Below are 16,908 nucleotides of genomic sequence, written 5' to 3' on the forward strand. Positions count from 1 at the left end.
CAACTTTTAATGACAAGGATCATATGTTTACCCAGACCAAGTTTTAGGATGGTATGATAATTTTTTTGTTTTTTTAAGGCATGGAAAAATGCAAAAAAACTAAACAAAACAAAAAAAACATGCTTTAATTAAAAATGGATGACTTCCTGTTCAATTTAGCTAATAGGTTGAATGTTCTTTTTTGTAGGTCTTGGCATGTTACAGTAAGAAATTTAATCCATGTTTTTAAATGAATTAGGTTGGGCAGAATGACTGAATTTACTTAAGGGGAGCTAGAGACCCAATTTGCAACGTACACAGAATATTTGCATTGAGATTTGTTTGCACCAAACATGCCAAGTTGAATGAAGATTAAAGGTTTTTCCGTCAGCTATAAGAACTTCCTGTTTCATGGCATTGCACCACAAGTTACCATGGGTACATTTGGCAAACGAAGACTATTTTTATATTGCGGCATTTTGAGAAGGGGTTATGCATGTTCTGACAAACTATGAAGTGGTTTTCATCTCTAAAACAACTTCCTGTTGGGTTTACGTTTTTGTCAGGCTTTGTGTTCAGCATGTGTGGAACATTTATAAAGATTTGTGTCATTTTTTTGGAGCTCCCACAATAGATGGTGCTGATGAGACAATTTCCCACCAACATGCACAGGACCTTTAAAGGTGTGTAGAATTACTGACATCTAGCGGCAAAGATGGGCATATGCCAAATAATGCTCTATTGCAGATTTAAATCTCAGATGGTTCTCACTTCACACATAAAGTTGTCAGTCCATTCAGAGACACCATAGTAAAAATGGTACAACAAGTAGATATAAATGGCCCCTTCTAAGAAAACAAACAAACAAAAACACTTCATAGTAATTTTAGTAATTTTACTAAAGTGATTAGATACCAATAGAAACTGTTTTTAATGCTATGCTCTTTTTTCGGTCAGTGAGAGTTACATTTTGTTGCATGCTGCACCTTTAAAGTACAACTTTTTTCATATTCTTTTGGGTGCATCTGCAATTTTTGAGAGTTTTACTGTATATTCAGGCCCCTAAAGCTGCTATGTGTTTGGCATAAGAATAATAATAAACATTGCAGATACAATATGCTTTTGTGTCACCTTTAGTGCTCTAGCCTGAAAATCTATTTTTATAAAAGGATGACTTTCAAGAATCAGTCTGATGTCAGAAACTGGCATTTACTTTATTTATGTTCAGCTTCAAAGATGAGGTAGCTTTCTATGAAGGGAGGCAGTTACCCTTTCCTTTACACACCTCAACATGCTGCACTGTGCTGTCCTGTCCTCCAGCATAGACCTAAAATTAAGGCAAGATTAAAACAGGCAAAGTGAGTTGTGCTTTTTAGGTTTTTGCCAAAAATTGTTTTATTAATGTTGACCAGAATAGTTTTCATGTTGTGTAGGTTTTTCTTTGTTATTCTCAGAACAAAATCTCCTAACATCACCAACAACATTTAGAATATTTAACTTAGAGAGCTTTATTCTAACATTCATGATGATTTGAAAATGGCCTTGGTGTTTGAAACTTTATTCAAAGCTACATGACTTATTCAGTAAGTTAATAAGTATCCAATTTAAAGAAAAGCTTGAGAAACTGGTGTCTTTGGATCTTGCACTTCTAATATAAAAAATAAAACCAAATGAAAGAAAAAAAAACAGATACAGGGATAACAGTTCGATGGAACACTAAATCAGGGACAGTGTTTCCACCAACCATGACGCAACAGCGCCACCGTGTGGACAGAGCGGCAGTGCGACAGACAGTGACACAGCAGGAGGCGGAGGGGTGCACTGAGCCAGACCGGATCCTTCATGAGGGAAGAGGCCAGGGACAGCCAGCCAGCCCCGGCTTCTCTTCTCTTCTCTCACATTATTATATACTGCAAGCCCGGGAGCCCAAGCAGGGGGCTGTTTCAGTGTTCATAGGATGTCCCGTCATGAAGGTAAGAATACGTTTCAAACACAGAGCTGTGAGCGAGCCAGGATTTGTGACAAAAACGTTGACAGTGCACCGCGAGCTAACGCTGGCTAGCCAAGAATGTCTTATTTTGCAGCTCATCCTAGCCAACGATGGCTAGTGTTAGAAGCAATGTTGCAGTACATTTTCATTTGGACGCATTATGGCGGCCGCAGAAATCAGTATCCGGTTTAACGGAGTTTGTACTTGTTGTTATTATTTTGGTAAATAATCTAAATTTAACATCATTCATCGATATAACAAAAGCTGAAGACGATAGTTTTTGTTAGCTAAATGCTAACTAGCATACCAGCTATCTGGTAATGTAGGTAATCGTTGACGCGCAAGGGGAGTGCCGAGAAAAGGCAACATAAGAGGGTAGCGAGTCCCAGATGGCGTTGTAGGGTCGAAGCTTGTATATGATACATGTTAGCTAGTTTTAGCTTCCTTCCTGGTGAAAGTTGGTCTGAGGATTCCAGTTTCGTAAGCTAACATATAGCAAAGTAACATTCACCTCGTCCTTGTGGCCAACCTTGTTGGGCGTGAAGTTCATTATCAGTGTCGAGTAACACTGTGTTGGCATTTCAGCTCAATAATAAGTAAAAAAGAAAAATTGACTAGCAAAGTCTACTACAGTAGACTTAGCTTGTCAGCTAACATTTAAGCTAACAGCAGCTGATATGTTTGTTAATTAGTTAGCAATGCAAAAGTGTCAGGCCTAGGTGGCCTCGATTCCACGTTGTTGTTGTCAACTTAGTTGTCAGCAGTCCTCAAGTTATTAACCTCGAGGATGCTAGTGGTTACCATTGTTGGAGTCGTCGGTATTTAGCAGCCACTGAGTAACAAGATCAGGTTTGCACTGAGCTGTACAGCTTCCTGGCTGTGATTGGGGATATGAGAGACATAAAACAGTCGTGTGCCACTGAATAGACCGAGACTGCACGACTGTCCCAGTCAATCTTCCACACAGAGGGTTCACTTAACATCACACAACATATATGGTTAACCTCATTGAATGTAAGTAATATATTAGATTTTTTATGTCTTCTACTTTGGTACTCATAAGCATGGTGCCATTCTGTGAATATTCTATTTCATGAATGCACGTAAAGTTTATATTGCAACTTAATCACTGAATATTTACATAGCGGAAACACCCAAGTTAGTTTTGTTAAGTATGTTGAAGATAATACAGACTGACAGTCATGGAAGAGGACTGTTCCATGTACCTAAAACAAATTTATTAACTGGCACATGCACACCCATCCCTAACCTCTCATTTTTTTTTTCTTTCAGGTGTGAGCTGTGATGCATGTTTAAAGGGCAACTTCAGAGGTCGACGGTACAAATGTTTAATTTGCTACGACTACGATTTGTGTGCATCATGCTATGAGAGCGGTGCAACCACAACCAGACACACCACAGAGCATCCCATGCAGTGTATATTAACACGAGTTGACTTTGGTAAGTACAGTACTTGCATCAGGCTTTTTCTTTAAGAAGTCCTTCAAGTACTAGAAGCACATGTTTATTATATGAATATTTGTGCATCTTGACAAGTCAGTTCTAAAAACAAACATGAAAAACGTGCATCATTTCAAGCTGCTTCTCAAAGTGGTTCATCACTGGACTGTTGGAACATTTCAGAAATAAACTAAAAAGTGGTTTGTCAAACACATACTGTGAAGATGTGTGCATCTTTACTTAATTGTTTATAGTACAGTTGCAAGCCTGTCTTGGAAGAATAGAAAAATGAATGGCTTCTTACACAAATATTGCTTTAGTTAAATTATTATGGTTTTCTTTAAGTACTACAGAGCCCAGTCACATATTGAGTGTTGGATTGATAATCAGGATTACGCTTTAGTACTGTCTTCGTAAACCTGCCCTCAGTGGCTTTGACAGCTCACACAAGTGAAATGGTGTGTGTTTTTTTGTTGGCACAGCCTCTGGTTTTCAGATGGGAAAGTTGTTCTCAGATGGCTTGGCGGTGTTAGATTTGATTGAGCTTAAGGTTTTTTGGGAGGGAAGTGTGTTATAGGACCTCATGGTTTGATATCTTTTTGCATAACATTTTAGAAGTTCTATGAAATGCATTACCATTTATAATGAACTACTTTGGCCTTATGACATGGTGGCATGGTTTAATTTTCTGAACTGGCACTGCTATAATTGTATGTACTCTTTCTTGAATTGGAAACATGTTTTTTTTTTTTTAATCTGATGTGGAAAATAATCTAAATGAAACAGACTTAAAAGGCAACAGAAGGTGTAACTACATAATAAGGCCCTCATTTCTGTGGCTGCTTTGTTTGTTTTTTGTTTACGACAAAAAAAGCTATATTAGAACTTATGTACAACATATCTCAGGTTATTGTAGAAATATTTAAGTTAAAGAAAGATAGAAAAGAAAGATACAATTTAAGCTTATGATAAATGTGTCTCAAGCACCTTTGTGTATTTCAGCCAGCATTTATTTTTAAAGCCACTTCAAATTTATTTGCAGCAGATGATTTCTGCAAATTAATTTAGCCCAGCCCAAACCCCTGACCAAATTTTAACCACCTGGTTTTCAGGGAAGCATTTATTCAAATTTAGCCTGTTAGCCTCAATCCAAGCTCTGTTTTTTTTCTTCTTAAAATCTGAGCAGTTTCATATATCTATAGAATAAATACCTGTATTTTTTAACCTTTGCATCTTTAAATATGAGATAAAACCATTAGAAAGGTAAACCCTTTGACGTTTTTTTTTGTAAATTATTGTTTTAAACCTATTGTCCATTGATTTAAGCAACTTACACTTTACTTTTTGACACACAGCATCCAAATGTTGCTGCAGGCTTGAAAGTTGGATACTTCAATAGGAAACATCAGTATTAAAAATTAAAGAGCTCATTTCAGTGCTAATAGAGAAATGAGAATGACATTGTTTACATTTGATAACTGTCAAAGCCATCTTCAAACTGAATGTTATTGTTTTAATGATATGTAAATGAGCAATGAGTTTGCTTAAGTGTTGGTGTCTTACTTACTAAAATGTGCATTTAAACAGGTAAAAATGCAGGCACACCCAGCAGAACAAACCAATTAAATCGCTTCTCAATGCCAGTAACAGCATGTTAGCCCTCAGAGCTCTGAAGGCCACAACTTATTCAAAACCGGTCTGGATATCATTAACTCCCACAGGACAAGTCTGTAACTATGACAGCAAGGGGGTGGCTTTGCTCTGTATTCTGCAGACTATATGGGACCACTATTTCTGCTAAGCATGAGTCTGCCATATGTAAACTAGAGTTTTATTTCTGAGTGCTTTACAACATCAGCTCCACTCAGTGAAAGAGAGAAAGGGAATGAGCTGCCATCTGTTCTGCAGTCAGGTAAAATTGATTAATCTTTTCTCTTTTTTGTGTGTAGGTTGTTGCAAGCTATTCTTTTGTCAATAAACGTGTTTCTGTGAGGAAAATTGAGCTGTGCCCACTCTTTTAGTTCCAGTAGCAGCCTCCTCTATGATGATTACTCAGATGGTCCTGATAATGTTGAGCCAGTATCGATTAAGTATATCAGACTAATGCAGACTTATCTGACCCTGGATTTGATGTCGATTAAACACTTAAATCTTTCCAGTCAAAGCCAGATGTTAGCTGGTGTTTGTGGGTTTTTGCATCACTGTCATCCATCTGATCGGATTGTAGCACTGTTAGCCACGGGTTTGCTGTGAGTGTATATGGCCTATTTCCAGGTGGTTTTGAGTGAAAAGGATTAACTATGTGTCCTGGAATGTGGGATGGCTTAACCCATTCAGGTATAAGGTTTGGTTTCAAAACTTTTTTCTGGAAAGACTTGTCCACTTAAACCTCTTATGTCTTAGCCTCTGATGAAACTAGACTAGAAAAAGTTGAGAGGTTAAAGCTTTTTATTTTTTTGTAATTGTGAATTGCTGACTTTGCTTAGAAGTGTATAGAAATAATAATGTTTCATTGCTCTTTGAAATGTTGGGATCTGTGTATCGCATCAGTTACAAATAAGCACTGTGTCCATCTCTTACCACTTTCAGACTTGTACTATGGCGGAGAAGCCTTCTCGGTGGAGCAGCCACAGGCTTTCACCTGTCCCTACTGTGGCCGGATGGGCTACACAGAGATCTCCCTGCAGGAGCATGTGGCTGCAGAGCACACAGAAACCTCCACAGAAGTGGTACGTTGGTGCTGATGGTTTACACAAGCTGATCAATGAAACCTCAAGTACATGTTTGTGGAGATTATACCAGCTGTAAACATTGATATGTGTTCTGATTGTTTCTCCTGCATGCCTGGCAATTTGAACCTAATTCAGTAAATTGAATCAGTGACAGAGAATTTTGTTCACATCACAGGAATGTGCAGGTTTTGACTGTGTGTTTTGGTAGGTTTACCTCTTATAACACTGTTATGGGTCAGAGTATATTGCTGAAGTCTAGCTCTGATGTCCGTTCCTGTCTCTGCAAGCAAAAGTAAACCAAAAGTAAAGTGAGGTAGACTGTAATGCTTTATTTATAGGTACTCACAGATTTGATTCTGACATCAAAACAGAATTTTTTTTTTTATTTAAACAATTTTCTTGTACTTTCAATAATCTTTCCATTCATTTCAAACTGACAAAGTCTGGAGCTGATCGTCAATCAGACTGATTCAAGATTTTATTTATTTATTGTTACACACGACCAGGTTGTATGAAGAGATTAAAAGACGTAGCTTCTGTGCTGCAAAATGGCCATGTCCAACTCGTTTAGTGATTATTATTATTATTATTATTATTATTTGCATCTTGAGAAAATTTAACAGTGGCAGCAGACTTAGTGGTGAATATCTGTGCTAAACCCTTTTTTATTTTCTTTTATTTTAAAGAATCTGGCAGGCATGATGTGAATCCTCAGTTCTCCACATGTATGTTACTAATGCTTTATAGTAGCTGGTGTGTATATCAGCCTGGCCTGCCTCACTTAAAATATTTTTAAATCATTGATTTCATTTGAATTGATTTTGACTTTAACGCCTAAATAGAGGAATTTGTTTTAATAAGTGTAATTAGAAAGGGCGGTAGGCAGACACAGCATGTGAAAACGAGCACATGGTCTCACAAAGTAGCCAAAATACATTTTGATGGTAACGTGTTGTTAAACTGGCCAGCAGCATTTTTTTGTTTTGCCAAAAAAGGTGGTCAGATTGTTTATATGCAGATTTAAGATTTAAGTAAACATGTCATTAGTTACACATACAGTTGTGGATATGTCACACGACTCAAAAACATCTTCATCCTGTTCTTGTTCAGATATCATTCTCAAACTAGAAGTGGTGATGCAGCATTTCTCTTCAATATTTCCGTCGTGATGTAGGTCTAATTTATTGAGTTCTTTGATTACCGTGTTGGCTTCTGTTTAAATAAACAAATAAAAAGGTTTCCAGGTGGCTCTGTATTAGTTCTGTATGTTATGTGGTTGCTTTTCCAGTGTGGGCCTTGTCTCACAGATAAACCCCCTTTCAGCCCTCTTGGTACTACAGCTGGTAAAATCAGCTGTATCACCACAGGAACACTAACATCCTTAGCGAAGCGAAGCATTATGGCACAGGAACCAATCTGGTTAGACAGACACCTGGGAGACTTCTTCAAGTCTATCTCTTTAAGTGTTTGACAGTAATTGTCATTAGTGGATGGGCATATATAAGTCATAATGTAGATCGAATACTTTTTCTTTTTGTCATTTCTCAGGGAATTAACACTGAATGAGCTGATTAAAAAAGCCTATTTAAGAAAACATTGAAAACTTCCTAGGTAAATTTAAAATGAGCAGTGGCTCCTGCCGTTTCTTTGACTCTTGGCCGGTAGCTGTTGTAGTTGTGAAGACAGAGCTTCCACAAGTAATTTTCATTTAAAATGACCCATGAATTCAGTTCAACGAATGTTGTTTTTGTCTTGTTTTACTCTTGCTTAAAAACAGAGCGGTATAGGATATATTCACATCAACGCTTGCTCAGTAAGATCCGTGAACATCTGGTGAATGCTAAATGAGTTAAGTTTAACTGATACTAACATGTACGTGCTCTCTTCCTGTCCTTTAGATCTGCCCCATATGTGCAGCGCTACCAGGTGGCGATCCAAATCATGTGACAGATGACTTTGCTGCTCATCTCACACTTGAACACAGAGCCCCAAGAGACTTGATATCCTTTTCAAGTTGTGCTGTGACCTCCGCAGATATGGCTGTAACTAGCTGCAAAACCTCCTACATAAAACACATTTTATTTGCTTTTTATTCTAATGCTTTGTGAGAGAATTGTGTACCAATATACATTTAAGTTAATGGATTAACAATCTAGTTTAAAATAATATGTTTGTTGTTATCTAGATAATTAGTCGTTATAGGAGATGCATTTTTATGATTCACCCATCAGCACTGCAGAGCGCTGATGCACATTTATACCACCTGCAGAAAGCAGCAATGTGTTAATGTTCAGAAAGTAGGATATGTGGGGAAAAAAGATGAAACAACCTGAAACCGGGACAGGGAAAATAACAGTGGAGTCTTTCATTCATGCTTTGATTTCAAGGTTTCAAAAAAAAAATTAAATTTTTTTTTTTTTTTTTTTAAACCAGCTTGTTTGTTAGAGTTTGATAGTTATATTCCAAACAAAAAACAAAACACGAATAAATACTCGGCTCATTCATTGGGACTAAAATTGAATATTTATGAATTCAGCTTCATGTATGAATTAATTCCAAAACCACCTATGATGAAGTGATTCTTTAACTTAGCTTTCATATTGTTTGTTGATATTAAACTAACAGCTTTGCCTGTCAGGAACAAGCTGAAACACTCTGTAGACCAGAGTCAGGAGTGACAGCAACAATCTATTTATAAAGTACTTTGAACAAATGCTGGGGAGAAAACAAAGGAAGCAAAAATATACTTAAATCCAACTCAGAACAAATGCACCCGCAGCTCCACAAAATGGATTTGCCTTTTGAGTGTACACAGTGTGGTATCTTTTAAATTCATAGCAACATGAAAACCATATGCAAATATATTTGTTAAAAGTCCTGCTGTAAAGGAGCGTTTGAAGGCGTGACCATCTTTTTAAGCAAAATACTCCATAATCGCCTCAAATATGAAAATGCTTGACAAGATTTTTATTAGTGTTGAACAAATCAAGCTGAACCACAAACAGTCATTCCTTGACAGCAAATGTTACGATGAGTCCAGTGGGGTACGACATGTGAGGAGGATGTTTCACCCTGGGCGTGGGTTGGGGGGCCCACGAGCTCGCAGGTCTAACATGCATTTCACCAGCAGCACCACAGGAGGGCTCTCTACCAGTCAGAGCTCCTCACAAAGCTCCAACTACAGCAGAGAGGCTATGGACCCCATAGCAGGTTAGTGATACACACACACACACACACAGGTGCTCAATTTTAATTCAGGCTTGAAGACTTAAAAAGAAATGTGTTGAATAAATTGTGTCGGTATAAACATTTGCATAAATACCAAAAAAAAGGACAATCCAGAACATCATCAATACAGCTCAAAAGTTATGATGATATGAGGGGACATTAATGGATATGGTATGGACTGCTGAAGGAAGTTTGCAGAAATTATCCTGGCTTCCAGGTGATGTCTTTCTCTCTCTCTTAAAGGGATGATCTTATTTCAGCCAGACCACATCCTACACGTTACTAAAACAGCACAGCTCTGCTGTAAAAGTGCTTCAGTGATCGGTCTGCAGCACACACCTGTTGCCAGCTGAAGAGATTTGGTACATTATGAAACAAAAATGAAAAAAAATCACCCTTTGTGCTTTAAAAACCACAGGAGCTCCAGTTTCCTAAGTTTCCAAAAACACAGTTGTTAAAAAGTAATTAACATGTGCATCTTCTAGCTTTTTGAAAAGACGTTGCTGACTTTTAATTTAAAGTGAGTAAATGGCTAAAACATATTTCAGCACAGATGAAAGGGTTGCCGAGATGACTCTAATGTGTGGGAAGAGTTGTTGCTGAAGCAATTCCTTGTTATCCTGTACCCAATTTTGATGTGGTTCAGTGCTTGGCATTCGCCATGTCAGCTCCAGCTGAGCCATAATGAGGATCATGTTCATTCTGCCTCACAAACACAGGACCAGCCTCCTTTCTAATGACCTACTATACCTGCTGAGCTCTTGATCTGACTGGTTGGACTTTTAACACTGAAAAATCACTGCATGTGTCCATACTTCTTTGATAGTGTAGCTCTGAAAATGCCTCTTTTTTGTTTGTTTGTTTTATAGATAAATGATGTATTTATTTGTTAGGTTGGTTGGGGATATTTGAGTTATGTTCATATAGTTGCATGTTCTGTGAAAGCCTTTGTTAATCAAGTCTTTTTAATGGACTGCAGTTGTCTGATCTTACCGGGTATAATGGCTGACCTGGTCAAAGCATCATGTTTTCTGATGGCAAACCTTTGTCTTTGGTTGCCCTAGAGCTTCTGTCCCAGTTGTCAGGAGTGCGGCGTTCGGCGGGAGGCCAGCTGAGCTCGGGCCCTTCTGCCTCACAGCTCCAGCAGCTTCAGATGCAGCTCCAGTTGGAACGCCAGCAGGCCCAGGCAGCGCGTCAGCAGCTGGAGACGGCCCGAAACGCCACCCGGGGAGGCGGCAGAGCCAATGCAATTCTCAACACAAACTCTGCCACTGCAAACCCCAACCCCAGCGCCAACCATACCAACAACCCCAGTCCCAACCCAGGGCCATCTGAGCCCAGCACACAGCACCCTGCACATAGCTCCCAGTTTTTACTCAGCAGGTAGGATTGTTAAAGATCCAGGTGCCCTCACTTCAGGTCTTCCTTTAGCTTGGTTAGTTTTCCTTGTGACAGATCTGGCAGCTCTGTCAAATAATATGAAACTGCTAAATAGTAGTTCAGGTTTAATATCCAAATTGTGTTTGTAGATTTCTGTTTGTTCCCACTCTGTTAACTGATGTCTCCACCACCTGTCTCCGTCTTTCTCCCAGGCTGAGCGAACCCCGGCTGTCTGAGGCAGAGCGGCAGGCGTGCGAGGCCCAGTGGGCCGACCGGAGTCTGTTTGTGACGGAGCTACTGCTTTCCACGCTGCTGCCCGATGAGGACGCCTCGGCCTCCTCCTCCGAAGACGAGGATGATTGTCACGGCCCATTGCGGAATTTCGCCGACTTTGAGGCCATGGGCTGTGTTGAGGTCATGACCTTAGACGTGGCACTGGAGAATCTCAACCTCAAGGAGACGACCCCGGCTACTAAAACAACGAAAACGACGACTAAAACGGCACCAACGAAGAAAGAGCCCCCTGCGCCGCCCCTTTGATGACATGGCCACTCCCTCCCCTAAAAAACCACCATTGTAAACAGGCTGACCGCTCCGTCAGTCTAACTGCCAATGGATGACAAAAAAAGACATCAGTTCTTTTTGGCTTTTTTTTTTTCAGTGATTGTCATTTCAGCTCTGTTGCTCCCCCACAACTCCACACCATGTTTTACGTTGTGTACATTGAATAAAAGTAGTGAGACGAGAGAATGTGAAAGCAAGCAAGCGTGGTGGGTGCGTGAGAGAAAAGGAAAAATAACTATATAAATATATTATAGAAAAATCTATATGAAAGCTGATAATCAATTCCACATAACCCGTGTTTTCTCTAGCAGATGAGCAAAGCGTAGTTAGCCGTTTTAAGAGACGAACTTGTCACCCACTCACCGAGGGAGAAGAGGCTGACTGAAACCTCTCGGGTAAAAAACGCTGCTGTGTATTTATAGTTATAAATTAAAGAAGTGCTTGGATGGTTTACCACAACTTAAGCATGAGCTTAAATCACCATGTGCCCATTTTTAACTGCACAGTCACTAGAAGGGGAGGTCTTTCTCTTGTTGGGACACCTAAGTAACTGTAAATTAATGGTGCTGAGTGCCACATCACTGGCAAATCTCCACCTCACTCATACACACACATATACACACACAGACTGATGGCCGTGGTTGGGTACCTTCATGTCCAGTCTAAACCCCTCCCTCCTCTTTGTGTGACATCAGCTGTTTTGGGTCATGTGACCTTGCTTTATATCAACTGTGGGCACTTTGGTTTTGAATCGCATATCCAGTGTCCATTTGTGTACACTACAGATGCTCCACGTGAAAGCTACTCTGAGGCAAACGGAGATAAACAATCTCTTTGGCGTGACCATTTTCAAGCCTTTTATAACATGGAAGAAAAACAACACTGGTCTTCATACGGTAGTTTTTTTTTTTTTTTTTTTTTCCCCCAGACCAGATGCTTCTTCCTCAAGCTTTTCGTGATCTAAAATTAATCTCTCCATTACTCATGAATGCAAAGATTACTCTTCATGTGACTTGAAGGAGAGAATCCTGTATTGCTCTTTCCATTAATTTCTCTCAAAGCAGATCTTTGTATGCCTCCACTGCTACCTGAAGAAATGCAATGTATGTTTTTTGGCTTATCAGACAAGCCAAATGACAGGGTAACCCTTTCAGTTTGGAGGACAATAAAAGTGTTTTTGAATGGAAATTAACTAACCCAATCCTGCTCCCTGGTTTGTGTTTTTATTTTCTCTGTTGCTAACTTCTTGGACAGCATCTACAGAATATGGTTAAAAAAAAAAAACATCTTTCAGGTGCGCTTCATTCTCGGTTGGTCTCATCCCATGATGTACATCCTCATTCACAGAGGTGCACTTGGCATCAGATTGAGTCACGTGATTAAATTATGGGCGATATGTTGAATAAAGATCTGTGACATGCATTATCTCACCTTGAGGTTTTATGGTGAACTTAGCAGAGACAATAAAGAAGTTCAGTCAAAGCGATTGATTCAGGAGCGGAGCTAGAATCTGGAATCTGATCGAACACCCGCAGATGCCACCATGGCTGATTGACAGGTCACTGGAGGTCTTTCCAGACATGCATGGATCACAGTAAGGCTGGGCTACTGTAAATTTTGATATCAAAACTACAAGTAAATACAGAGCAAGTATCGCCAATACTGATGCTTGAAATTTCACGATTTTGCCTTTAATTAATCATGATTATGATCACAATAAATAGCAGAAGTTTAAATTGAAGCTTTTTTGTTTGCCAACAGCATCAATCGTGTAACAAAATAATAAAATAACTTCCTTTTATCACAAGATTGTTTCAGAAAAAGTCAACAGTGCAAATTAGCTAAACAAAAGCAAAACCTGCTTTATTGGTTGGCTCATTCACATTTTTTGGCTTTTTGCCCCCAAAGCTCCAAGCGAGAAAAATATTGATCTCGACAAGCCGGTATTGAACGATACTGATACTGGTCTTGGTTTTGGATCGATCCGCCCTGGATCACAGCAGGAATTAGAACTGCAGGAAGTAGAACTAAAATTTCTTGAAATTCAAAGACATTCATGATACGTAATCGAGGCGTGTTTAACAAAGAAGCTTTACAGTGTAAATAACGTATGAGTGCAACATGAACTTCATGCAGATATGATTCCATGGTCTTTATGTTCACAATACTTTATGATAATAAATAGGTTTTTATTTATTTTTCTTTAGTTTTTTGTTTCTTTTACCACAGATCAAACTCTATAAAACATAGTTGTAATTGAAAAAAAAATTTAAATTGTGGAAAATTTTACAACACTTAATTTCCCAGAATACCTTGCTGTATTCAAGTTTTCAAAATGGTGGTCCAAAAATTTTGCACATTTTGTTTAGATTAAATTCTTGTGAAATAAGGGCCAGGTTTAATTGATGTGCTTTGATGCAGCACTTTGAGAAAATCCAACTTCTTTTGCAATCACCTTTTGAGGCTTTCCCTCTTTGTGGACAGTGTCAGTGATGTTTTTCTGCACAACTGTCAGGTCAGCAACCTTCTCCATTAATGTGAATTCTACTGAAACAGACTGAGACTGTGGTGTGGAGTCAATTTAATTTCATTCAGTAAATTGAATTAAATTATTAAGTGCTTAATTTTGTACAAGCCTGGTCGCTACACTATTTTGAAGTACATTTAAAGTGGTCTCCTAACTAGTCATGACATTGACATTTCTTGAAAAGATTTCTTCCCACTGCAAGAACTGCTAATGTTATGAAAGGCCGGATTTTAGCATGAAACTATGTAGCAGTGCCAAACTAGTTAAATGGTAGCAGCACTAGATTAGTTTTAAGCCAATGTGGGAAAACCATGTCATTTTTAGTTTTCAGTGTATTAAGGAACTCGTATTAACTTAGCTTATGAAAACTTTTGCACTAGAGCTGAGCTATTGGCTTCAGTTAGCCTACTGGAGGTTGGACTGAGTTAAGTCAGGGCAGAAGCAGAAATTCCCAAAACATTGAAGTTTTCTGCCAAGTTTTTAGCCTGAGGTTGTTTTTCTATGACAGGAGCACAGCTGTGTTATTCCTCACAGGAAGACTCACACTGAACATGGGGAGGGGAGGACTTTGGTAGGTTTGTGGTAAACATAATGCAACTGCATGCATCTCATAAAGTGCCAACAGAGAGTAAGAATAACCACATCTTTTGAAATGCAGTCGTGTAAACGGAACATGCAGAGCTGAAGAATTTCGTTGTGACACGCCTCCGGTAACTGTGGGTTTTAGACAATGCACTGTCATTCTTGACCTTTGAGAATAATATGTAGAGGAAAAAAATCTTTAAAAGGACCACATATGTGCCACTTGGAGCTTAAAACATAAACTTTGATGATGTCTGGTGTGTTTTTGCTCTAAACGTGAAAAGACCATTTTAAGTTTGGCTAGTTTTGCAGGATCCGTAAGAACGCATGTCCACATATAACCAAATTAAGTCCTAATTTTGTAGAAGTCAGTCGTTTCTCTACAGTAAGCAAAACTAGAAGGAACAAATCTGCACAAACTTCAAACAAATGTGAGTTTTTGTCTTTTTAAACAAATCAAAAAGGATTCTGTCATCTAAATGTTAGATTTGAACACAAAAGGGAAAATCTACAAAGAAGTGTCACTCAGACTGATGGAATGGCTTTATTGGATTTGCTAGGAGAAAAATGTAAACTAGACATCAAACAGCACATATGAAAGCATTACACTGTTTAGAAATAATTTTTGTCCAAGTTTAAGCTCAGGTTAAGTTGATCCGTCTAATCCCTTGGAAGGAAGTTTTAATCATGTACAGGAGACATTTTATTTCTCATCACAGCTGAAGGGTTTCTGTTGTCAATTGAGTAGAAGAACCACAAATAAAAAAACAAATACCTCTCAGAAACCATGAAAACTCCCTCCATTATTGAGTCTCTCTTGCTGCAGGGCGGCTTCCATTTCTCTTTTGTTACTGATTTAACCATCATGAAATGGAAACAGTGTCACTTGCTGTGTGCCAGCATCAATCACTTTTTTTAAGCATTACTGGAGAGACTTCTTAGATTAAACCCAGCACAAACAACTGCACTGCTGGGAACTGTGCAGAGTCAGTAAATTTTGTATCTGAGCTGCAATCACTAAATAACAGCATCCTGAAAAGATGTGGCAGATTTATCGAGTCTTTAAGGACAGTTGCTGCAGGAAACAGAATGCATGCAAAGTGGGGGGCTGAGAAGAGACACAACCACAAGATTAAGACACAAGTTAACATGTCAGGAAGGCTGTACAAGTGTAGTCATGGTGCTGCTTCACAGTAACGAAATGTTAACCAGGATGCGTTGTCGTCAGTAACCTAAATTATGCTAAATATATTATGCTATGCTTATTTATGCTAAATTAAATAATAGAGTAAGGTTCTGCATAAACTAGTTAGTTAGTTGAAATATAAAACGTTGAGAGGAATTTAAGAAGCCTCTGGCTATTTTCATTTGCAAAATGATGAACGATGAATGAATGAATGATGAATGTGAACAAATCTGTAAAAAAATTTATTCTTTCAGAATTATGTAAACTTTCTCCCTCCATCTAAATCAGCATGTATAGTGCCATGGTGATAAATATTGCTCACACTAAAGGATAACCCCCCCTTTGGGTTTGATTTTAATATGTGCATCCATCTTTATTTTTAAATGTTAAAGGGGATAACTCAGCACCATCTCGCTGAGGGCGCAGGGGTCACAACTACAACCATAGTCTGAGTAGTTTTTATGGACATGTGCCTTTTTCTCATTTGTAAGCACATTTGCTTTTATCTCATTCTGTAAACACTGTTTCAGCAGTTTTTGCACATCCTGCACTTTTTCACTCATGCACCTTGTTTGACTACCACCGTCAACATATGTACGTACTTGATCACCTGTACAGTATGTATGTACATACTTGATCACCTGTACAGTATATATGTACATAGACCATAATAATGACTCTTGTTCGGTCCAACTCGGAGTGTGTTTTTGCGTCACGGCACATCTAGCTGAGTAGACATTACAATGAGTGTACAATAGTTTTTACCATTTTGTCTCCTTTATCTACCGTTGCCTTTATTTAATTTTAAATTAGTCTAGTTATGCTTAAGTACTAACCCCTAATATCAAGTACTAACCTTTAATGTATGTATATGCTACTGGATGCTTGAATTTCCCTCGGGATCAATAAAGTATCTATCTATCTATCTATCTATCTATCTATCTATCTATCTATCTATCTATCTATCTATCTATCTATCTTTCTATCTATCTTTCTACTGGATGGCATTTACCAGTAAAAAAGTCATCTGTTTACCAGATTTTGACTAAGAGTGGGGGAAAAAAAAGGTAATTTTTTTAAGCTGCATATTTCAAACCATTGTGACATGCCTGAAATTGAGTAAGATACAGACAAAAATAAACTCAACTAATTTAATCCATCCACACTGGCAAAATGACAGATGTTACTCTACTCGCTTACTTTTGGAAAAATGTTCAGATTCTTTTAACCCCACCCTCCACCAAAAACTATGATGGCAGTTTTGACAGAAAGCTGTGGA

At 38.5% G+C, this 16,908-nt stretch overlaps 1 protein-coding gene across 2 annotated transcripts; it reads left to right on the forward strand.

Annotated features, from left to right (window-relative positions):
• Nucleotides 1–1,778: 1,778 nt before the first annotated feature.
• Nucleotides 1,779–12,754, forward strand: LOC121649304 (E3 ubiquitin-protein ligase KCMF1-like). 2 transcript variants are annotated; one of them, XM_042000027.1, is made up of 7 exons: nt 1,779–1,952; nt 3,263–3,430; nt 6,020–6,159; nt 8,061–8,162; nt 9,192–9,372; nt 10,455–10,773; nt 10,983–12,754. In XM_042000027.1, exons 1-7 carry the CDS (start codon nt 1,937–1,939, stop codon nt 11,308–11,310), a joined length of 1,254 nt encoding a protein of 417 aa, XP_041855961.1. In that variant the 5' UTR covers nt 1,779–1,936; the 3' UTR covers nt 11,311–12,754. The 2 variants fall into 2 exon arrangements, with proteins under 2 accessions (XP_041855961.1, XP_041855960.1); XM_042000026.1 differs by lacking the exon at nt 1,779–1,952 and adding an exon at nt 2,586–2,983.
• The last annotated feature ends 4,154 nt before the right edge of the window (nt 12,755–16,908 follow it).

This window comes from Melanotaenia boesemani, chromosome 11 (genome assembly GCF_017639745.1).
Source record: "Melanotaenia boesemani isolate fMelBoe1 chromosome 11, fMelBoe1.pri, whole genome shotgun sequence".
NCBI classification, from domain to species: domain Eukaryota; kingdom Metazoa; phylum Chordata; class Actinopteri; order Atheriniformes; family Melanotaeniidae; genus Melanotaenia; species Melanotaenia boesemani.